This window comes from Saccostrea echinata, unplaced genomic scaffold (genome assembly GCF_033153115.1).
Source record: "Saccostrea echinata isolate AGI-Se365-2 ecotype Australia unplaced genomic scaffold, CSIRO_AGI_Sech_v1 ptg000023l, whole genome shotgun sequence".
Lineage (NCBI taxonomy): Eukaryota > Metazoa > Mollusca > Bivalvia > Ostreida > Ostreidae > Saccostrea > Saccostrea echinata.
Window position 1 is genome coordinate 15558379 of NW_026889772.1, and position 24089 is coordinate 15582467.

Genomic DNA, 24089 nt, shown 5'->3' on the forward strand with positions numbered 1-24089 from the left:
ACTGCTCACTGCTTACTGCCAACTGCCACACATATTTGAATAAATTTCCATATTTATATTGATATTATGTGAATTTTTATAAAATCAGGCGCGGATCCAGGAATTTTTTCCAGGATGGGTCCTGCTCAGTAAAAAAAAAATACAACCCAGAAATTTCCTTACAAGAAAAAGAAACACGTAAGCTCCTTTCCAAAAAGTGAAAAAACCTATTTATAAAAATATATGGGTGGTGGGGGGGGGGGTGACTTCTTATGCTTCCTATCTTCACATCTATGACTTTTCATACCAATTTAACACGGATCCGCGTTTTCTAGGGGGTCCAAGGTCACTTTTAGTTGGTTTAGTATATACATTAAATAACTCTACAAATTCCAGGGGGGGGGGGTCCGGACCCCACTGCCCCCCCCCCCTCCCCCTCTAGATCCGCGCATGTAAAACATAACTTATTTGGAAAAACAAAGAGATTAAGTATTTAATTACAGAAAAATTTTCACCATAGAAATTAACGGATAAATGGAAATTGATTTTCAAAACATCTTCCCCCGCGAAACAACAAATCCTTTTTTTCAGTTTTTATGAATTGAAAACGTCATTTAACAAATTCATTCCAAAGGTTTTGTTGTCTCGGGGAGGGGGGGCGGTCACGTGTTTAAAGATTAAAAACAGGAAAATAGTAATTACCAATTTCAAATGAGATAACAAATAAAAAATGTTCTTTATCACTTTATCAATCTCATATGTTGAATTTTACATAAGTTAAACATACGGTGAGATTTAAGAGTCATTTATCCATTTCCATGAGTACTTGAAAATCTGGTAATGTTTACGTTTTCAGCCTGATTTCAATTGATAAAATTTTCTACCCCTTATGAAAGGAGTTGTAAATAAGAGTAATTAACTTTTTGTCACTGGTTTTTAAAATTAGTACTAATAATAATACAAAAAATATTTTGGTAGCTTTTTTGACGCGGGAAAAGGGGGAAAGGGGGGGGGGGGGGGGTCACATACGACAAAAGAACAAACTTGAGTAACATTTGTTGGTATATGTATTTGTACTAGAAATATTACTGAAAATTATAATGACATAACTTTTGCCTAGTGTAAAATATCTAGCAATATCTTTCGGTGTTTCTTAGGAAAAGTACCTCTATTTGGGAATTTTTATATGTGTCTTATGTAAATCGGTTTGATTGCTAATGTTTGATCTGTAAAAACATTCGTGGTGGTGATGATGGGGGGGGGGGGGAGGAGGAGGCGTACCCACTAAATTTCCAACATATACTATACAGTAGTGCTCCCTCAATAAAGACGCCTGTGACTTATTTTATTCCTTGTCAAGGGAATTATGTTGGGTTGCCCCCCCCCCCCCCCCGCACTGAAATTGCTTTTCCTTGCCTGAGATCAACTGTTTTTACATAGAGTAAAACGCCTTTATGATTTTTATATTAGTATTTCTGGTATAAATGCATATACCAACAAATATTACTCAAGATCCTACTAAAAGTTTGCCCCTCCCCCCCCTCCCCATTCATTTTTTTCTGACGTATATAAGCCTTTAATATCAACACCCCCCCCCCCCCCCGTAAAAAAATCTATTGAATTATTTGCCTGCAAGGAAATATGGGAATTAAATGTTTTGTATTTAAGATGAAAACTCTTTCCTCCTATATTATTCCTTCCTTGCCTTCACTGTTAAAAAATACCTGAATCCGCCAATTTTTGTAATTAATATCATTGTAATCTACCACAGAGTTTATTCAATTAAGCATGCGTATTAAAGATATTAAAGATAACAAAACAGGCAATATCATCTATGAGCAGTGGCAGTTGTCAGTAAGCAGTGAGCAGTTTGGCAGTAAGCAGTGAGCAGTTGTCAGTAAGCAGTTGGCTCTCGTATATGGAATTCCGTAGTTTTTTGTTAGTTTTATTTTATTTTATTTTGTTCTGGGTTTTTTTTTTTAAATGAATTTTATTTTCACACTTTTTTTTGTAATGTACTTAATCTTTAATGATTGTTTATACGTACTCTACTTTGGGTTCGTTGTCATGTTTATTCACTCAAAGACTGCTTGAGAAAACAGATATGATGAAGCATATTGCACAACACACGGATTCATTAAATTTTCATTTGAATACTTCTTTTACGTCAAAGCATATAAATTAATATAAAGTGTCATAAATTACAAACTTGAGGCACATATATAAAATGTAAACGTTAAAACCTGATCTTTATTTTTAAATTTAACACCTCACAGCTTTAATCGATTTTGGTGAATGATTTTGTAATCATGTATCTGACAGGAACCTGATTTGTAAAAGAATTAAGAGTTAATTTTACGCCTAACATGTATATTATATTTCTTTGAATTAATATTAGATTTATTTGGTCAGTGTTCGCAAATAAAAATGAAGAAAATTTGAGAATCGATTTCCTACATTGAAAATTAAAGCCGAAAATCAATTTTAAATCATTTTTTTAAATCAATCACTCACTTAAATGAGCAAAAATGACGTAAAACTCTTTTTAAAAAAAATTAAATATGATTATTTGGTCGGTTTGGCAAATTTTGATTTTCTTCCAGACGAGCATTTCTTCAATTGTCATTATTTCCTTATGTTGTATTATTCAATGACATTAATTATCGTTTAAAAAACAAACAATATTTACATAATCTATTGTTTGAATTTCAAATTTCCTGTTTCATAAATCATGAATTTTAATTAATATTTATTCCAAATAACTCGCCCTATTATAGCAAATATATAAAAACTCCGTATAGAGTCTATAAATGAAGCTTAGGTGACAGTTTATATGATTTCCAAGCAGGCAATCATTTACTTTTTGCTATGTAAACGAACCATCTGTTTAATTATTTCTTAGTAAAAACCAAAACATTTATTATTTTTTTTATCTAAAACAAATTGACAGGGATCTCAAACACTGGATGCTATAAACTAAAATTGATTGATTGATTGTATGTTGTTTTACGTCCTATTCGAGAATTTTTCACTCATATAGAGACGTCACCATATACCGGTGAAGGGCTTCAAATTTTGACCTTTACTCGGCACTTAGGGCCATTGTGCAGTGAGGGATCTTTATCGTGCCAACGCCTGTCGTGACACGGGGCCTCGGTTTTTAAGGTCTCATCCGAAGGACCCGCAACTTTCACTTCAAAGTGTCGAACGCATGGCGAAGGAACAGTTGCTACCCATTTTTTTATTGACTTAGGTCAGTCGCGTCCGAGATTCGAACTCACGACCTCCCGATCAGGGAGCGAGCGCTCTACCGACTGAGCTACCGAGAACGGTCTTACTAAAATTAATATACGGAATTTCAAGCAGTACCCGCTTTATACACTATATTAGAAGCCATGTTTTTTCTGCATAAGTCCTGTTGTATTATTTTAATGCATAAGTGTAAAAATCTTAACATATTCACAAAGTAAAAAAATAATGTATTTATTTTATTAAAATCTCCTACAATACAATGAACTGTTTTGCATGTAGAAAGAAACTTTTTTTTTTTCATTTATTTATACCACTGCTGAGAATAATTCACATGATTTAGTGCCTTTGAACGCATTCTCTCGTGTTAAATGGAATAAAGCCACAAAAAGAAGACATTTATACTGTATTTTTGATTATCTAGTTTTGACGTGTCAGTAGAGACATAGAACTGTTGACTATATGAAATTATTAATGACCCATAATGCTGTAGGAGCTAAATTTACACTGTACAACACCTTAAATCTGTAGTAAGTCATATTATAAATACATCTGTACATGAATTCATTTCAAATTTTGATATTTTCAACGGCCAAGTAATCCTTAGAACTCTTTTTAAAAGATCAAATACACATGAATGCAAGATAAACTCTAGCCATATATGAAATAAAGATGTTTTCTGTGATTTTTGATCATTCATCTGACAAGAATCTATGAAGGATATGAAAAATTAACATTTTCACGTTTTGACGTCTTAAATGCAGATTTCACTTTTGAAAAATTGTAAATTTTTTTTAATGTGAAATGAATATTGGGTTTAGCTAGTTATAGTGTAATGAAATCACATTAAAAGAAATTTGAGGTAGATTTCCAACATGAACAATTGAAGCCAAACGCCATTTTCAAACCAATCAATTGCTCAGATGAACAAAAATGACGGAAAACTCCCTTTATTTATACTAATGTTTGGGTGATTAGTAAATGTTTCTATTTCCGCCCAGACAGGCATATTTTCAAGTGCCCTATTTTTTAAAGTTGTGTTACTTATGTCATAAATTATTTAAACTAAACGTTTGATAAACAAAAGTAAATTAACATAATGCTAATTTATTGAATTTAAAAAAAAAATCTTGTTCGTTACAGTATTTCATCGGAAATTATTCAAATTAACTTGCCTTATTATATCAAATAATTAAGATTTCACAAGTAGTATACAAGTGGCACTTAGTTGACCATTAAAATGTCCTCAAAACAATGTTTGGTTTGGTTTTGCTATGTAAAAGAATAAACTGATTATTTGATAATTAAAATAAAACCGTAACATTTCCTTTCTTTATAGCTCATTAACTTGAATTGCATAATTCAAAAACACAAAATTGGTTGTAAACTTAAAGATGAAAATCCACATAGTACGAACAATATATAAGGTACTAATTTTTTTGTAAGTCTTGATCTATTGTGAAAAAAATAGTTATAATATATTCACCAGGTAAAAATTATGCATCTATTTTGTTTCCTTATTGTTTTTTTTTTTTTTTACTTATTTATTTATTTAAAAGGAACCGAAAAATCACAAATAAACAAAATAAATGCTGAGAAAGAATATAATTCCCTTGCTTTATCGCTTATGGAAGTATTCTCTTTATCTGAATTTTTAAAAAAAAACTGTTACACAAAATAACTTGCTCTGTATGATTTTGACGTGTCTCTAGAGAAATAACTGTAAACTGTTGACGATATGAAACATTTAAAGTGTGGTTTATGAAGCAGTTAGCATAACAAGCATTTCTTTCGTATAACTCTTGGCAAATAGATTTATAAAGAGCTAGGTTCACTTCATGCTTAAAATGGCCCTGTAGCTATACCAATTCATTGACTAACATTCTATGTTCCATTTCAAACATCGAGATAAAGAAGAGACTTAGTGCTTTCAATTCCTATTAAAAATTTTCTCCAGAAAGTTCAGGTTTTGGAAAACAGGCTTTATAAAATTTCAATGTTTGTGAATTTTATGGAAAACAGCTATATTTGAGTACTTTCAGAGAAGAAAAATAATATGAGCGCACTTATTGATCTAAAAAATAAATCATGTTTTATAATCCTCAGAAACAGTTCTATCATTTTATAATTGCATATTTTAGATCAGAGGTTGTGCTCTATATAAAATATCGAAAAGTAGCTTCAAAGATTGGCCATTTTTGTAGATTTTTTCAGGATATGATGAAAATGACGCAATTCATGACGTCATAATGCATCCACTAGCCAGAATATCACGTCATTTTTGATAGATACACAATCACCAATGGTCTAAATGATAATTAATGCATTGTCAACTTAATCTAAGCAGTTTCACTTTTTCAGAAATTCACAGGGCCAAAAAAGGCCCTAAGTGAACCTTGTTCTTTAAAAGAATAAATATGGTTTTTAACAAAACTTATTGTTTCAGCCAATAACATGTAAATCTACTGCATATAAATGCTTAAACTTAATTTAATTTCACAAGTAAAGCTCTAATGTTTTCAAGGAAATATGTACGTATATTCCTATGAAACTCTTTAAACTTTTATTGAGGTTCAACTGATACACAGGGGTAATAATTTTAAAAAAAAAAAGAAAAAAGAAACAGGAACAGCAAATGAGGATGCTTGAGAATCAATAATAATAATAAAAGTAACTTTTTGGGGGCTGTTTGTAGCCACACTGCATGATCTGAACTTACACAATATGTTTCACTGTATGATTCTGTTACCTTAATTCTTCATGGAGCTATCTACTTCACTTCAGACTTTTGCAAGTGTAACGGTATCATCATTCGTTGTTATTGTGTGGATATGTAGTCCAGCTTTACTTAGTTCTATTCTTATGGATGCATAATTATCTGGTTTAATCGCTATTCATCGAGTAAATAGTGATCACTGAAACAAAACAATTATAAGAATATCTGAAAAAGTTTACTTTTTATAATTATTTAGGACTCCGATGTTTTATTGCGTTTCAACAATCTGTTAAGTATTCCAAGCATCTAGAAAATCTATTAGAAAACATAATGTAGATATTATTAATCTAAAGACACATTTTAGAAAATATAAATATAAATGTAATGGATTCATACTTTTTCTCTGAAATGTAATTTATATCTGCCCAACATTTTCAGCCATCTTGTTCCTTTCGAGGTTTCTCTTATTTTTCTGCGATGTCGGAAAGTCTGTAATGCTGATTTCTTGTAACATTTTGCACTTATTTCCCCGTTTTAACAAAAAGTACCTTTCAAATGATATGCATTTAGCTATGGAAATACTGCTTTGTGTTTTGTTGTTGATTTTTTTTATTAATTCCAACTTTGCAATACATGTATTTTTTCTTGCCAATTAAGCCACTTCTATGTGTACAGCTTATTTCTTGTAACATATTACACTCATTTCCCTGTTTTGGAGACAATTAATGCTGCCTGATCATTTAAATAATATAAATGTTAATATCTGTATTTATCTATAGAAATACTGCGAATACGTATGTGCTTTATTGAGTCCAATTTTGACATTGCAATATTTTTTCTTGTCAATTTAGCCACTTTAATGTGTACATATTACAGAATAAGGACATTGAAAATGGCTTCTTTTTGTTATATATGAAATGGTTCAAAAAATTCTAACAATAATGTTTTAGTTCATCTTTGATTTTTAGTTTTAGTTTATCTCTGATTGGCTTTAAAAAAGAGGCTATTTGTCCTTCCTTTGTTCAAATAATTGGAAGTTCAATTGTGTGTCGAGTGATATAATACTCGTGAGTGTTATAATACTTTCCCCTTAGAAGCAGTTCAACAATGTAATGATTAGCTGTGATTAAGTACTTTGTATGTAAAAGGAAATACACAAACAAACATAAAATCTTTTCAAATTATTTGATTATCATCATTTTAAAAATCATTAAAAAAAAATAAATAACCCGATTACTTGGCAATTATGATTCACATGAATAAATTTATTTTAAAGATAAAAATAAATTACCTACGTATACATACCGGTATATTAATTTTCTTCTGGTATACTGGTATGGCAACAACATCTCCCCAAAAAAGTAACTGGAGGAAAACTTGCTATAGAAAGATTATGTCCACCTCTATTTTAATTAATTTCTTTAAATGATCTGTATATATTTTGTGCGATTTACCTATTCTTCATTAGTCTTGGGTCCATGTTCATCAAATGACAAATTGCACTTTAGCTGTTTTTCCTTTCTCTTTTGCTTGCATTTTAATGAAATTCCACCCAAAAGTTTTTGTCGGTCATATTATCTTTTTTCGCTCTATACATGGTATAAAACGTTTTTAAAAAATATGTTAATTTTATCAGTACTATTGGATTGAGAGCAAACTTTGTAGACGCTGATAATTTCTTTTTCAAAATCTTTCTTCTTATAATTTTGTCTGATTTTAGTAAAGCTTTTACGCAGTCTACACAAATTCTCTACATTATTTTTTTTTATTTCAACGAACAATGTCAGCCACTGTTACTACAATGAAATATGAAGATAACGAACAGTATTCAATCTCGAAAGTCCAATGAAACAATACAAATTTGGAGCAGAGCAAACACGGACCTCAAAATTTAGAGGTGGGATCAGGTGCCATGGAGGAGTGAGCATGCCCTGCCTATCGGTCACACCCGCCGTGTGCTCCTTGAAATACAAATAGAGGTAGAGCAGCTCTTCCAAGAGTTTTTGTTTGACAATAAAACTTCGTATATAAGTTCACTTTATTAAGATACATAATTCAATTTTTCAGGTTTTGGTTTTGGTTTTAACAAATAGTGCTGCCACGGTAACTAAAAATTCTGTTTTTCATATTGAAGTTTTCATCTAATTTCAATCAACTTCGTACAAAAGAAGACTGGTTTACAAACACCTTGACTATCGTTTTCCATATTAGATGAAGATTGTTGCCATATTCTGTAAACTTGCATCAAAGTGTTTTGTGATAAAATCAAAATTTTGAACGAATAACCGATGATTAGAATTACATTGTATTTGTCCTGACTTAGTATACTAATGCACCACGTTTTACTGAAATCAGACTACTACTGTAAAACGTGTAGCATTTTGAAAAAGTTAATTATCACACATATTTCTATCAATATTTTTGCTTACCACTGTAACATTGTTCATCAAAATTTTAATGTGTACCAGGGTGATGTTTAAAGTGTTTCAAGTTTTATTGAAATTAGAACAATCTGCTGAAAGAAAAGCATATTCTGGGGGAAATGATAATTCTGTAAATGTAAAACTTAAAGTGTTTTAAGTCTAGGTGCTACTTTTCTTCCTTTCATATAGACCTTGAGGTTTTCTTTATTCATTATGCACTGGACAAGAAATGGCCTGGGCATAAAGTGTTCTTCATTTTCTTCCGTCATTCTGTCATTCCATCATAGTTTTCCGGACTTTTTTTTGTGCTGTTGATAATGAGCTAATTTTGGGTTCGGGTATGCCTATTTATGCATGAATTTATATAGGTCAAGTTCGAGGTTGATGGCTAAAAATCATTTTTTTTAAGAATATGTATAGGGCCTATTGCCCTACTACTAAATAGAAAATACCTGAATGAAGATACATCAGCAGGAGTTACTGCCCTTAGCAACATTCTTTAAGGATTAAATAATTGATTAAAAAAGGAAAATATTTAATGTTTTAACTCTTTTACTTTACAATATTTTTCATTACACCCACTGAAAAACATTCTTTTGAAAGATATTTTTCTATTGGGTATGATTTTAAATTAATAACAGTTTTTGCTAAAACCTATGACATCACAGGAGGGTGGAATTTCCTTAATTTGATTTATACTCTCCGTGTGAATAGTACGGAAGCGTATTAGTGCCATTTTGACTCTTTTTATTTTTTAATTTCTACACTTTAATCTGTAAAATTTATACATTAATGTGTAAAATTTACACTTTAATGGGTAAAATTTACTCTTTAATCTGTAAATTTTACACTTTAATATGTAAAATTTACACTTAAATCCGTAAATTTTACAGATTAAAGTGTAAAATTGACACATTAATCTGTAAAAATTACACTTAAGTGTATAAAATTTACACTTTAATCTGTTTAATTTAACATTAATCTGTAAATTTTACACTTTCATCTGTAAATTTTACACTTTAATCTATAAAATTTACTCTTTAATGTGCAAAATTTACACTGTAATGGGTAAAATGTACACATTATTCTGTAAATTTTACACTTTCATCTGTAAATTTTTCACATTAAATTGTGTATATTTTACACATTAATCTGTAAAATTTACACTTTAATCTGTAAATTTTATACTTTATTCTGTAAAATTTACATTTTAATCTGTAAAATTTACACACCATATTGGAACACACTATACTGGATATGCAGCGTTTGGCCATAAGACAGTGGCAGGGCAGTTGGTATATATGGTGTCAGCAAGTTATTATTTCTGTTGGTTAAAAATACATGCACTTGTTTCATACAGTACTCTAGATTTCTATTGTCAGTCCACGGTTTCAAAAGTAGGGGGGCTTCCCCAAAAAATCTGACGAGCAAAAAAAAAAAAACTAAACTGACCAAAAAGTTGGGGGGGGGGGGCGACTTTCCAAAATAATCTGATAAGCAAAAAACTGTCCAAATCCTCGAATTTGCCAATGCCCCACCTTACAGCAACAAAAAGGGGGGGGGGGGGTAGTTTCTAAAGGATAATTTACAATAGCAAAATACCATACTCAGAAGAAGTGGGGGACCTGATTATTGTATAGTAGTAAACTAGCATGCTATGAAACAAGCGACTTTGAAAAGTACTTTTACTAGATTTAGGAATGTAAAAATGTCTTCTATGGGTATACACGACATTTAAACCATAGACACCATACGACTATTGCAGTAAAAGTATGATAGCCCGGGAACGGCACTAAGTGACTTCTAGGCGACATGTTGGACTTTTTTTTCTTGATATCGTTTCAGAGACAGGGTCAACATCGCTGTTGCAACCTCTCTGATAACCTTATATCAACACACAAAAGGTGTGCAATCGGCTTCGGGCAATTAGTTTTCGCGCAAGAGGGTGTTGTCTTGAAATAAAGACATCGGCAAATTCGACTGCAGAAGGAAAGACGAAAATTTAGAATTACTCGTGTCGATGAGGCAAGTGTATTTGCAAATGAAAATACTGAGTTGTGCGTTAGCAATTTTGTCTTTTTTTTTTCTTTTTTTTTTTTTTTTTTTTTTTTTTTTTTTTTGTTTTGTTTTGTTTTGTTTTGTTTTGTTTTTGTTTTTTGTTTTTTGTCTATTGTACATATTCTTGGGGGCATATCAGGTAAAAATTGTATCGTAGAACTATATGTGCACAAAGAAATGAAAGGAATTCCTTTGACCTGGTAGCATTGTTCGAGTTTCATCTGCGATTCAACAGTGTTTATCAAGAGAAACAACTTAGATAATACAACAAAACCAAATTTTATGCCGAGTTAAAATTAATTATGTTCGATTTTCACATTTACGTCAAGATCGTCAAAAGGAGGGGTGTATCGGGTTGCATATCGGGTCCCCCCCCCCTTTTTTTTTAAATTTGAATTTTTTTCTGGAACAAAAAAGATTTAGTATTCATTATTCATCTGTTAAAAGTAAAATACTGGCTAGATTTCATTTACTTAATTGTCGGGAAAAACTGACTTCCAAATACCAGAATTGATCCACCAGAATGGTATCTGGTTTGGTAAACAAAAATCCGGGCTAAGGAAACAAAGTACCCCATCCATCCCCCACACTACCCTCTCCAGACACCTGGTGACGGCTCTGTACGTAATGTACAGAATATATATTTTTTTTTAAACTGAGAACGCGCGAAATGGAAACGTTGTCCCAATAAATCTTGTATCTGAATGCTTTATAATTCAATTCAATTCGTTTATTGACCAATTAAGGGCCCTCATGGGGCAAAAAGAAAGTACATTGTTAAAATGTATATAATGATTATGATCATACACACGAAATACAATATACATATACATAAGAGGGAAAGAATTGCTTGATTGGTAGAAAAGACATACTGTACAAGTAGGGGAATGCCCAAAATATTTTATATGAACGTAAGACTTGTTTTATAGGTATATATACAGTACATCATATGTATATGCATACATTACTAAACCATATACTTGAAAGTATCATACTTTTACATAATTAATAATAATAATAATAATAATAAAAAAGTTACATTCCTAAAATTTATGGTAATGTTTATATGATCTAGTTTCCATCGCCGATGGCCAAATACCTCAGTCAAGAATACATTACCTGTGTAGAACTCAGGACCTTGCTCAGGTTTGTCGCATGTGTCCTTTTTCACATTCGGAAGTGACAACATTGAAGTAAAAGACCTGGGTTGACCCAGGGATATATAATTGTTATTTACAAATGTATGTCTCTGGACGACCCACAGGCACCTGATACATGTATTAATTTTATTAATAAGTATTAAATAAAGCCCTTAAAAATCCCACCTTATATTTAACTAAAGAGTGAGATTTAATAAAACGTTCTATGATATCCATAGGCACTTGGTTTGAGGATGGTGTATTTTGTGTATTGTGTGTTTTTCTAGGTGTGTCTGAATACACTCATTAAAATAAAAATTAAAAATAGCTGAATTAACACGTTTAAAAAACATCATATAACTATATATAAAAAGAGTTCTGATTTTATATACAGTTATATGATTTTTTTAAACGTGCTAATTTCAGCGATTTTTTATTTTAATTTTAATGAGTTATTCATAAACACCTATAAAAAACACAAAATACACCATCCTGAAACCAAGCGGCCGATGGTTCTATCTAGTGGCAAGATATCGAATCTGTAGAGTGAATTGGGGGAGGGTGAATTATGATCTAATCCATCCTGTTTTCTCTTCTGAAGTTGTTACTTAGAATTCGTCATTTATGCCTACATGTCCCGTTATCAATCGGACGAGAGAGATGCCAAAAACAATTTTTTTTTCTTCTTTTTTTCCTTTAAAAATATGTCGGGATCAAGATTCTTAATATTTTTCTTCATTAAAACATGGTAGATTTCCGGTGGGAAATTGTGATGACTGATTCAGACTGAAGAGTGAAGTGAAGTTGTGTCTTAGAAAATGATGCAGAGTTAAAGTAAGTATTTCTCGTGTATGTTCATATACAATGCACTGTAGATGCACCTTTATGAGGATGATATACAGGTGAAGAAACATTACATTTAAGGACCAAATCAAACTTTGATGGAGAAGTCTGTATCAGTTTTATGCTCTACAGCTGTTCAAAACCTCTAAAACAGAGAAAAATGAGCAGACTTCAAAACCTTATTAATCATAATGTCATAAATAAGATATGACTTAAGGAAATTGACGTAATTAAAAATTGTGAAAGAAGAAAGTGTATTTTACTTCGATACTTTGAATTTGATTGGAAAACAGAGAGCACACAGGTCTGCTCAGAACTATAATCAAATAATCAGCTGATAATGGGCCAGTATATTTAAACTCTGTCGGATTTCTTTCGCTAGCAAACTAGACCTTATATCCTATAAAAGTTTTAAATGTTATGTTCAATTTTTTTCTTTGCAACTTCTTTATGTGCATTAAACAGGGCCAGTACAATCAGTACATTTAGCTACATAGGTTGATTTACCTACCATAGCTTTATTTAGCTACTTGAAGTAGCTCTATGAAGCTATTTCAATGCAAGTTTTCACAATTTTGCTTTTTATTTGAAATAGACAAAAAAATCACAAGTATGTTACTACCTATATTAATATTGGTGAATTTTAAAAAAGCAACTCAGAGAAAAGATAGTTAAAAGTTTTATTTTATCTACACAGGTGTTGAACATTTTTGGTCTGACAGAAAATGGTTTGGTCCTATAAAAACCATTGAACAATAGAACCAAATGTCCTGTGTGGGCAAAAAAAAAAAACCTGTGTTCACTGGGGGCAGGAATATGCCTTTAGCCTATAGTTCTTTTATATTGCTTTTACTTTGTATGGAAAGCTGAATGAATTAGAAACCAAAGTCTGTGCAGATTCGTCAACCTATAAAATACCCTAACCCATGACACAGGTTATAAAGTTCACATTTAAAAGTGTAATAAAGTTAACACACAATTGTCTGTTTCACATGTGTACTTGTAAATCTTTTGAAACATTGATCACATGGACTTTTTGTAGCTTGATAAGTATAAATTGTCAGCCAAGAAGAGCCAGCAGTTGCACCTTAACTGTATATAGAAATCATTACTTACTGTCCAGTAATCTGTATTGTAAAGAGGCCTCTGACCAAGATAAACTTCAAAGAAACATGGACACGGGCTCAGATGGAGCATTTCAGCCAAAAGAGGATATCCTTAATATCCTCACCTCCCTAGGATTTTCTCGGAATGCTTCTATCAAGGTAAAAAAAAAAATGCACATGCTCTAATACATTGAAAAAAAAAGAATTCAACATTTTTTTTTTTTTTAGATAAAGGAATGCAGACAGATTTTTAACTGGAAGTACTAATAGCACACCTATCAAGACTCACGTTTGCATGCTTACACACATTTATTGTATGTTGTTATTGGGAATGGGTACGGAGAAAGGGTTGCTTACTGTAATTGAACCTAAAGATATATCTGTAAATATATCACATTTATTTTTTTAAATTCAGGGCTATTAACTTTGAAGTGTCTTACAACAAGTGCCACAAAACTTTTTTAGCACTAGCCAAGCTGGGCAATTGTTCAAGCACAATAAGATTTGACTAGTTCATACTAGTCTAATGATTTTTTTAAAAATGTAAATTTCTGACCACTTTTTTCTAGAGTAACTACAGCTATTAGGCTAGTGCAGTAAGAGCCTCAGTTAACATCACTATTTTCCTTATAGAAAGGTATATACCTTGGCACCGAGTCTTAATTAGTACAATGTATATTGCCATGAACCTCTAACATTCCAGAAAAGGCTAGTGCTGATCTTCTTTCCAGTAGGTCAATCATATATTCACATGTGTTTAGTCCTCAGAGTTGTTATTTTAGCTGATGAAGATGAAGAATTTGAACTTCATATACTAAATTTGTGGGTAATGGAGACTCAGCCTCTTAATTAGTACATTTTCAGTGATATTTAGGACTTCCACTAGGTGTTGAGTCAGGACACATTACTTCAACGTGTAAAACATGACATGTATTTTGCATCAGAGCATTTTCTTTATCATTTAAAGTTTGGTAATTATCAAAGAATGTGAATGTAATTGATGCATGGAAGGTCTCCTTCATCAAGAGACAAGTATACTTATGTGATCTCTGATCTCAGTGTTCATCAGAAATATGCAATAGTAAAGCTACATGTTTTGGCGAAAATTACCGATCCTGTAGTCCTATGCTGGCAGAATTCTTTGTTAAACAGCATTTTTTTCCTGTCATATTGTAACAGAGACATGTTATGTCTCCGCTTGGGATTGAACCTGGTACCTCTAGCATGCCAATCTAGTGCTCTACCAATTGAGCTAAAAGGTTAACCCCCTAGCCCAAGCTAGTAAGAAGCCATATATCTAACACTACCACAATATGTCATGTGGTACTACAATAACTGATATCTTATAAACTAAAAAAATCATGTTTTCATGCTGTCTAGCTTAACAATAAACATGAGTTTGTTTGCACTTTACTACAGGCCCTTTATTACACTGGGAACAGTAATGCGGATTTGGCTGCAGCGTGGGTCATAGAAAACCAACATCGGAGCGACATTGATTCACCTCTAAATGTAAGAAATTAATATTGAATTAAGTATTATAATTTAATTAATCAATCATCACAATAGAAACAACAAAGATTAATGATCTTTATTATCCAGTTTGCATGTACTGTCATTTTGGCAAAAAAAAAAATTCACAGCCTACCAGATATGTGATTCAATAGTTATTTGAAAATATATCTGTATTAGAGGATGTTTTATAGAGGAATGAAATTTTAACAGGAGGATGAATCAGATGACCATGGAGATGAAGCAGGATATTTACCAGAAGGAGTGGACTTCTATAAAATGGTTTTTGTGGTCAACTCAGAACTGGACATGGGAGTTGGTAAAACAGCTGCTCAGGTTGCTCATGCTGCTCTCGGTTTACATCGTACCCTACTTGATGATCCACAGAAGTATGGGCAGATGTTGATGAGTTGGGAACAATTTGGGTCAGTAAATGTATTTCCAATCACATCATGCGCTAGTTTGAATTTCTGTATCCACTTGTATAAATCATTCAATGTATTCTTATTTTTATTTATTTATTTATTTTTCTTTTTTGGCATGTCTATGAGTCATAACTAAAATTAGTAAATATTAGAGTTAAATTGTCATAATAATGTCAACTACTTTTTTTTATTTATTTATTTGTAATGTTAAAATGTGTAAATTTTAACTTGTTATAATTGTGCCTTTGTGAAAGATTCTTGATTTTGTCTTTTGTTGTGATTTCTAAGGAAACAAGGATCTTTAAAAAATGAGTAGATAATTTTTTTACATAAAGATAGGTTTTGTTAATATGATTTAGAAACTGAAACCATTTCTTCACCTCTGTTTAGAGAAACTAAAATTGTAACTAAGGGAGACAACACAGCACAGTTAATGAGTCTTGCAGAAAAAGCTTCAAATCTAGATCTGCCACATTATATTGTCCACGATGCAGGTAAAACACAGGTAGGAAAGATCACTGTGTCTAAAATCAAAATATTTGTGTCACCCAGAGGACAGGGATTAATGTATCAGAATAACCAGTGTTAAAGCTGTTAAAGTTTCTGTATTTGTTACAAAAAGACAATGTTTAGAATAGCTGTCCTTTTTTAAAATAAGTGTATACAATTTTATATTTACAGATTCCTTCAGGATCTACCACTGTTTTAGCAATAATGGGTAACCTTGAAGTTGTGGACTCAATTACAGGTTCCCTAAAACTTCTTTAATGACGAAAGGGACATATTATACATGTATAATTTAAATTGAAGCTTCAATGCATGAAAGTACTGGGAATTTCTGCTTGAACAGACTTTTTATATATTTGCTGCCATTTTTTTTGTCATGTTATGCCATAGGCTATCAGTTAATTTAATTATCATTCCTATTAAAGATTCATTGATGTACAGTACAATTTGGCATTCTCAAAAATGTATTTGTCCTTACAGTGTAATTTGTCTTTAAAAGATAGCACATTTTTTATTAAACCATGTCATATAGTGAAATGCTTTACAAAACCAATGCTTTAGGAACATTTCAGTTTGATATTTATATACCTGCATTTATGTAACACCTGAACATTCTTAGAGTATAGAGACTCAAATTCTTAAATTTAACATGTACATTGTAGATTTCAGAGGCCTCACTTGAAGTAATTTCATTGAACCATTTGTTCCTTGGTTGAGTAATTACTCTTTGAAAGCTATTTCTGAATCCCTATAACTATAGCTGATTTTTTCCTGCACAGTTCTGCTTTTACATTTGTGAACATTGTATAAGTGCAGTTGATCTCTTTTGTTGCTATATGTGATATTTATTTTTAGTAAATTCTTGTACATACAGATGTGTACATGTTTTACTGACAACAATAAAGCATTAAAATGTTGCTTATTGTGTAATCATGGTGATTAAAAGCTATGGATTGAATTTACTTTTATTTTCTTTAAGGAAGCTCTTGACACTGCACACTGAAGAGTTCTAATTCCATGGTAGATTTATGCAGTTAAAGTGATCTAACCTTTGAATTTTTAGCTCTTCTGAGCTAAAGACTCAAAGAGCTAATGCTATGGCCATTTGTTAGGTGTGTGTAAACTTTTTAGAATATAGGCCATATTTCAAGAATCCCTTGGCCAATTTTTGTCAAATTTGTCACAGGGCTCTTGTTTATACTAAAACTAGGGACGTGACCCTTAAACGGGGGAGATAATTAGGAAAATAAAAACAAATGTACTGGTTGCTAATAAATCTTCTTCTCAAGAACCACTCGGAAAATTATCATTAAACTTACACACAAGGATGAGGATATGTTTTAAATTACAAAGTGTTCAAGGCCTTACCCTGAGGCAAAGGGCATGGTCTCAAGGTAACTTCAAATTGACCAAAAATTATGTTTTGTTAAAACTTTGATATTTTTCTTACTATAAGGACTAGGATCATCAAATCTTATCGGTTGATGCATCTTAGGATCTCATATCAAATGGGCATGTTGAAGCCTATGGTCATAAAAACTTGTCAGTCAATGCATTATGGGGCCTTAAAGTGTGTCACTAAGAAGTAGGTCACTGTGACCAACTTTTTTTTAATTTTATGGCTAAATTTTTTTCAAGACATTTAAGGTCATTATTTCAAATACTGAGAAGTTTAGAATCACCAGAACTTGTATGTTGATGCATCTTGGGGCCTCCAAACATTTTCATCAAAAGGTAGGTCACAGTAACCTTCTTTCTGAATTTTGCAGGCTTTCATTTTTAGCTCACCTGAGCTGAAAGCTCAAGTGAGCTTTTCTGATTACCCGTTGTCCATCGTCCCTCTGTCCGTCCGTCTGTAAACTTCTCACATTTTCAACTCAAGAACCACTGGGCCAATTTTAACCAAACTTAGTACAAAGCATCCTTGGGTGAAGGGGAGTTTAAATTGTTAAAATGAAGGGCCAAGCTTCCTTCAAAGGGGAGATAATCAAGAAAAGACAAAAATTGGGTAGGGTCATTAAAAATCTTCTCAAGAACCACTGGGCCAGAAAAGCTGAAACTTATGTGGAAGCATCCTGGGGTAGTGCAGATTCTAAATTGTTAGAATCATGACCCCTAGGAGTAGGGCTGGACCACAATAGGGAATCCAATTTTCACATTGAAATATGTAGTAAAAATCTTTAAAAATCTTCTCAAGAACCACTGGGCCAGAAAAGCTGAAACTTAAGCAGAAGCATCCTGGGGTAGTGTAGATTCTAATTGTTCAAATCATGACCCCTGGGGGTATTACGGGGGGGGGGGGGGGGGGAATCGGGTGAAAATAGCAAGGCCAAAGTTACTCAGGTGAGCGTTGTGGCCCATGGGCCTCGTGTTTTAATTGTTTCAGAGGCATATTTTAGACACTTTACGCCTATTACACATGTATCATCAAACTTGTCAGTTGATGCATCCAAAGGCTTCAAAGTATGCCAACCAAAAATGGGTCACAGTGACCTACTTCGGAATTTTATGGCTATATTTAAATACATGTATTCAGATACTAATAGGCATAGAATCATCAAACTTTGTCAGTTGATGCATCATGGATCTTCAGAGTATGTCAACTGAAAAGTAGGTCACTGTGGCCTACTTTTGAAATTTTATAGCTATATTCAAATATTTCAGATATTAATTGGCTAAGAATCTTCAAACTTTGTCAGTTGATGCATCTTGGGTCATTGAAGTATGTCAACTGGAAAGTATTTCATGGTGACCTACTTTTGAAATTTTATAGCTACATGTATATTTAAATATTTCAGATACCAATTGGCATAGAATTATCAAACTTGCAACTTAAGTGTGAAAAATGTGCACATGTGAACGGGGCTTAAAAGGACAAATGACCCTCTGCTCTAAATATCACAATTTTTTTTTAAACTTCCCAACATTGATTTTCATCAAGAGCTATACTATCAGATTCAAATGAAAAATAGTATATGCTTAATTTTCCAGAAATGATTTTTATGTCAGGCCATAATATGATGAAATTTTTACACAGAGAGTAGGAAGAGTAATAATTTATTATCACAACATAAAATTAAAAATATGAGGTGTACATGCATTACTATGAAAATAATATTTAGTATTATACCTATTAAATTCATAGAAAGCATCATAAAGCGCTGCTTTCCAAGTCAGATATCACAATATTGTATGTGCTTGTACAGTTGTAAGAGAATACGTCCATTAGCAAGAGTTATCTTTCTTATAAATAGTTTTCAATGGGAAAAAATGTAATAGTTATAAAAAAAAAGGGGGGGGGGGTCTGCATATGGTACTTGATACATTAAAGCATTTCTTTAAAAATGGTCGATAAAAAAATTAGAACTTAGTACTCAATGTGTAAAGGTTTTAAAACTGGTAATTTCAACTTTTAAGTTGGTTTTTCCAACTTTAAAATTGGTATTTCCAACTTTAAAGTTGGCTTTTGGCTTTTCCAACTCAGTCTCCCCGAAGTATACTCTCTTTAGAGAAGTTGACAGGCTCTCGCCTACATCTATATGATGTGGATATAGGCGAAAGCCTTTCAACTTTTCTAAAGAGAATACCCGAAGTATAAAACCTCAAACTTTTGTCCAGTCAATGGAATAGAAGCGCTCGGTTGAACTGTCGGAGCCTCAAAATCCGGAAACATGGGAGTTCTCCTGGACGGTTCTCGCATTAACCATTCGGTAAGTGATTCCGGTGCACACCTTATTGATGGCATAAAATTTAATCTGATAAATTGGTCAGTTTAAGGTAATTATTAATTTAAACTGCATATGAATTTGAGATTTAATTTTTTTTCTTGCTAAAAATGTCTATTGTTTAAGTAGCTCCAAATTATAATTAATTTGGAGGAGAAAAATGGAAAAGGTCCATATCTGATATCATCATCTGGATTCGGCTAATTCGGCGTACCTTTCAATTTTTACGAAATTTGAAGTCTTGAGATTAAAGAAAACATATATTAAAATTATTGAAATCATGCATTAAGTTTATATCCTCATTACATCCCCAATAAAATAATTTAAGCCTGGAAGAGAAAACACGTCACTATAAATGTGAGTATTCAGATTCATGTACCTCTGCTTTAATTTTATGTCATTTCATATAGGTATGTCAAATGCCTTTCATTTGGTGCTGGTCACTGTACTTGATGTTAATGACTCACAGTTTTTGTATCCAAGTTGTGAGAAGTGTTACTCCAAACTGACTGAAGATGGAAACTTAAGGTATGTCCAGTTCTTATTCAGTGCTAGTTTTGGAAGACAGATATCATAAAATAGTCAAAACAAATTCTAATCTGTTGATGATGTGACCATTAGAGCGAGGTCAGATACTTTTCAGTTTTCATTACTTAGATCGGACTCGTCAAACCGCATGTGACATTTGCTACGTATAGACTCTGACGTCATATGACATCGTATGTACATGTATGTTGCAATAGCCTACCAAAACGAAGTGTGAACAGTGCTAATTTAAACAAGAATGTTTATTCTTCTATCTGTCTGCTATATATCCATTATATCAAAGGTGATTTTATTTTTTGTTGAATTTTATTGCTACTGCGAGAACGTAGTTTCTGACGAGATGCAATTCACTAAGCATTATGGGACCACAGGTAACTGTGGAAAAAAATTCATTTGGATCAGTGTGCAAAGTCCGAATTTTCTCTTCGCCCAGGCGTTGCTGTAAGAACTCGCAGTGATGAGCGGCACTTTGCATTTCAGCAAAGCCTTTGTTTATCTGCGATATCATATTTGTTGGGAAAAAATAAGATGTACCAAGGGAGAAAACTTTTATAGGTTTAACTACACAATGTGAAGTAATATAATAGTAATATATATTTATTTAATGTACAGTGTATTAAGACTCATAAATAATTTTGTACTCTTCATTGACTTAATTCAGTTAAAATTATTCATGAAATTGTTACAGGTGGCTTTGTTTGAAATGTGGCTCAGAATGTATGGAAGAAAAGCTGATCTGGAGGTTTCGTCTCTCTCTCAGAGTTAGTGATGTGTCAACTGTCTGCAATGTATGTGTTTTTGGAGCATCTCTGAACCAGTTCTTTGGAGACAATGCATTCAAATTTCACAGGTAAACTTTATAGGGATATTAAGTAGAAATTGGTAGAAAATGTCTTCTTTAAGTAATAGTTATTGTATATTTATTATGGTGTATCCTGATTTATTTGGACGAAGGGTGGTGACGAGTGCGTAGCACGAGTCTCCGCCCCTTCGTCTAAATTAATCAGGATACACCATAATAAATATTCAAAAACTTTCTTGTATCATGGCCAATCAAAACATCAATAATTGTCATGTCACAAATTTTCAAGCATGATTTTTAATTACACCAATAAAAAATATAGTTTTTGTCAGGTGACCACATGGATATTCTCTCCTTCCCGTCAGTATTTTTTAATTCGCACATTTAATGTGTGTGTTCATGAGAAAGGACGTCGGATTGCAGCTTTCCAACTTAATATAAAAACGGATTGTTAATGAAATTCATAAGAAAACCTTTGGATATCAATGATGAAGAAGGGAAATTCAGGTGTTAATCAAAAATCAAGAAAAAAGATACCCGTTGATCATTTGACATATTCGAGAGCTGTGGCATGAATGCTGTGTCAGGGTCAATAACTCTTCATCTATGAGTGCAGTCAGCTGAGATTTATTCTATTTAAGCAAAGAACACAGCAAAGATGGTATATCCTGCTAAAACACTCTATTACAATAGGTGTGATATTTTAAGATATGTATTTTTGGAATTCATGTCAAGAACTTGATTTCTAGTTGCGGTGGATTGAATACCGGTATTTGCAGAGTTCCGTAAAAGCATTCCGTATTTTGGGATACATGTGCACTGTAATTTATGTGAAAGACCTTTATTTCATTGGCAGAAATTTTGTCTTTGTATATAACAAAGCCCATGTAATTCTGTAATTCAGATTCAATATACATGTACATGTAATTTAAATGCTGAAATCGCCTTGGTGTTCAATAATTTATTTACACGGCACAGTTTTTGCTGGCTCCGCCCATTGGTGTATCTCCAGTTATTGTACACTTTACTTCAAAGGAAAAACACCACAGCCATGGTACAATTAAGTTTAGCAGAAGTACCATAATTAAAAGTGAAAAAGAACATGTGTGTTATGTATAATTTCTGCTTTTCAGATAAGACTTGTGTCAACATTCAATTAAATGTTCATCTTGATTACTTCTGAAATATTTTCAGAAACTTTAAGAAATTATCAACTGAGCAGAGCAATGCAGAAGAAATTGTGCTTGGGGCAGTGCAGGAGGTTTTTGTTGGCAATTCATTTTATCTTGGGATGAGGTGTGGATTACACAGAGGTGGAAGACCTATTACTTTGTCAGACATTGTGAAATATTCTAATTATGAAAGCCAAGCCTATACACAAGACACTGACAATTCAGGATTATCACTAGTGGCGAATCAGATTGTTCCTGTTGTGGGTAAATCTAAAACAGATGTCTCCTCCATAGTTAGGGCTTTTATAAAAGCACCAGACAGAAACATAATAAATAGCACTGCCACATCTATAGAGAAAACAACCCCTTATAGATATTTTTCAGTTGTACCAGAGAAATTCAAGCAAGAAGAGAGTGTAGGGTCCTCAACACTCACCCAACCTACTCTCTGTTTCAGCTGTGATTCAGGAGACCAAAAGAGCTGTGAAGATTCCAAATTCACAAGTCAAGGATCAAATCTGACAAATGGGTCAGTACTAGTTCAACATCAGTCAGTTAATGATGACATTGTTCCAAAGTTTACAAGTAATGGTATTAGACAATTGGAAGAAGAGAATAACCCATGCTTACATCTGAAGGAATCTAACAGCCAGCAATTGAACAGTGAACAAGTTAAACCATCAACAACTAATTACTTAGATTCCTTTAGTTATAAAGAAAATATCTGTATTTCAAAGAGAAATGATAAGAGTAGATCAGAATGTGTTTTATCTTCAGAATCAATGGTAGATGCTTCCTGTGATTTATTTGACTCCACGTCACCACTTGACATAAGGTCAAAGAGCTCTCCCCTTATAAGCCCATTTTCTGTGTGCAAGAAATCTGCAAAAAGCGGTACAATAGAGCATTCAAGGCTGGGTTTTCCTTTGAAAGAGAACAGTATTCAAAAGAAATGCCTTCAGTTTCAGAAGCATGAAGTACAAAATGAGAGTGTCCTTTCTCAAGAAATGTTTACCCCTAGTCCAATTTACAGAGTTGAGTCTGCCAGAAAACTTCTAAGCAGTGTAAAACATTCGAGTCTGAAAAGAATTTCTTCATCAAAGTACTTAAGTTTGCTCAGGAAAAAACCATTAAATGTATCATCACTTTGCTTTGACCTGTCAAAAGATACTGGCAAAGAAGTTCATTTGTTTTCAGAGGCATCTAAAGAAACTGAATCACCTTTGCTATTCTCTGAAAGTAGCAGTAACATTTCACTTGCTTCACCAGACTTTGGTTATAAAGACAATTTCAGAATTTGCCCTGGATTTTTGTCACCTGATATATTTCAATCCACCCCTGATGATGGTAGTCACAGCTCCATAAAATCCACCATTTTATCTCCATGTCTAGTGAAACAGCTGTTCAAAGAATAAACTTTCAGGAATTTTACCTATTGAAAAGAATCTTGGATTATTGGATTATTTTCAGATTCATTCTGTATACAATGTTAAACAACAGTAAAGGTCAGAAGCCAAGGCTTGTATTTTAGACAAGGGGCTTGAAAACCATCCCCTTTTGTAACAGTTTAAGATTGCAATTCAACAATTATATTTTCTACAGAATGTGCTTAAATGTACATTGTCATTGCTTTTCATGTTGATGAAACTATGGAAGCAAGTTTTAATATTTTATACCTTTTTCTTGAAGAATTTTTTTATGTTTATTTGTTTGTAGTCGAATGTTTCAAATGATTTATGAATATTCCTTGCTTTACAGTAAAATAATTTATTATTTATACATGCATTGTTTATTTAATGGTGTAGTTAATACAGAAATATTTTTGGAGTGACTGTCTATTTCATTAAACCAAAGAGGAGGGGAAATAGCCTTAAACATTTTTAACGT

General features: G+C 32.5%; 3 protein-coding genes across 4 annotated transcripts in view; all 3 read left to right on the forward strand.

Moving 5' to 3' along the window:
• Positions 1-24089, forward strand: part of LOC133191255 (protein ILRUN-like) — a 119022-nt gene that overhangs the window by 35425 nt on the left and 59508 nt on the right. The window lies entirely within an intron of this gene.
• LOC133191535 (probable peptidyl-tRNA hydrolase 2) lies at positions 12302-16915 on the forward strand. The gene is made up of 6 exons (XM_061327281.1): positions 12302-12398; positions 13450-13672; positions 14933-15025; positions 15239-15450; positions 15841-15955; positions 16132-16915. Exons 2-6 carry the CDS (start codon positions 13580-13582, stop codon positions 16216-16218), a joined length of 600 nt encoding a protein of 199 aa, XP_061183265.1. The 5' UTR covers positions 12302-12398; positions 13450-13579; the 3' UTR covers positions 16219-16915.
• LOC133191536 (DNA damage-induced apoptosis suppressor protein-like) lies at positions 19679-23981 on the forward strand. Of its 2 annotated transcripts, XM_061327282.1 has the most exons (4): positions 19685-19734; positions 20093-20210; positions 20917-21078; positions 22225-23981. In XM_061327282.1, exons 2-4 carry the CDS (start codon positions 20095-20097, stop codon positions 23615-23617), a joined length of 1671 nt encoding a protein of 556 aa, XP_061183266.1. In that variant the 5' UTR covers positions 19685-19734; positions 20093-20094; the 3' UTR covers positions 23618-23981. The 2 variants fall into 2 exon arrangements, with proteins under 2 accessions (XP_061183267.1, XP_061183266.1); XM_061327283.1 differs by lacking the exon at positions 20093-20210 and having other exon boundaries at positions 19679-19734.

Excerpts from the sequence above, each read along its gene's own strand:
- LOC133191535 (XM_061327281.1), top strand. The coding sequence starts at position 13,580 with ATGGACACGGGCTCAGATGGAGCATTTCAGCCAAAAGAGGATATCCTT. Across the intron at positions 15,026-15,238 it reads ACATTGATTCACCTCTAAAT|GAGGATGAATCAGATGACCA; the intron begins GTAAGAAATTAA and ends AAATTTTAACAG. Across the intron at positions 15,451-15,840 it reads ATGAGTTGGGAACAATTTGG|AGAAACTAAAATTGTAACTA; the intron begins GTCAGTAAATGT and ends ACCTCTGTTTAG.
- LOC133191536 (XM_061327282.1), top strand. The coding sequence starts at position 20,095 with ATGTCAAATGCCTTTCATTTGGTGCTGGTCACTGTACTTGATGTTAAT. Across the intron at positions 20,211-20,916 it reads ACTGAAGATGGAAACTTAAG|GTGGCTTTGTTTGAAATGTG; the intron begins GTATGTCCAGTT and ends AAATTGTTACAG. Across the intron at positions 21,079-22,224 it reads AATGCATTCAAATTTCACAG|AAACTTTAAGAAATTATCAA; the intron begins GTAAACTTTATA and ends AAATATTTTCAG.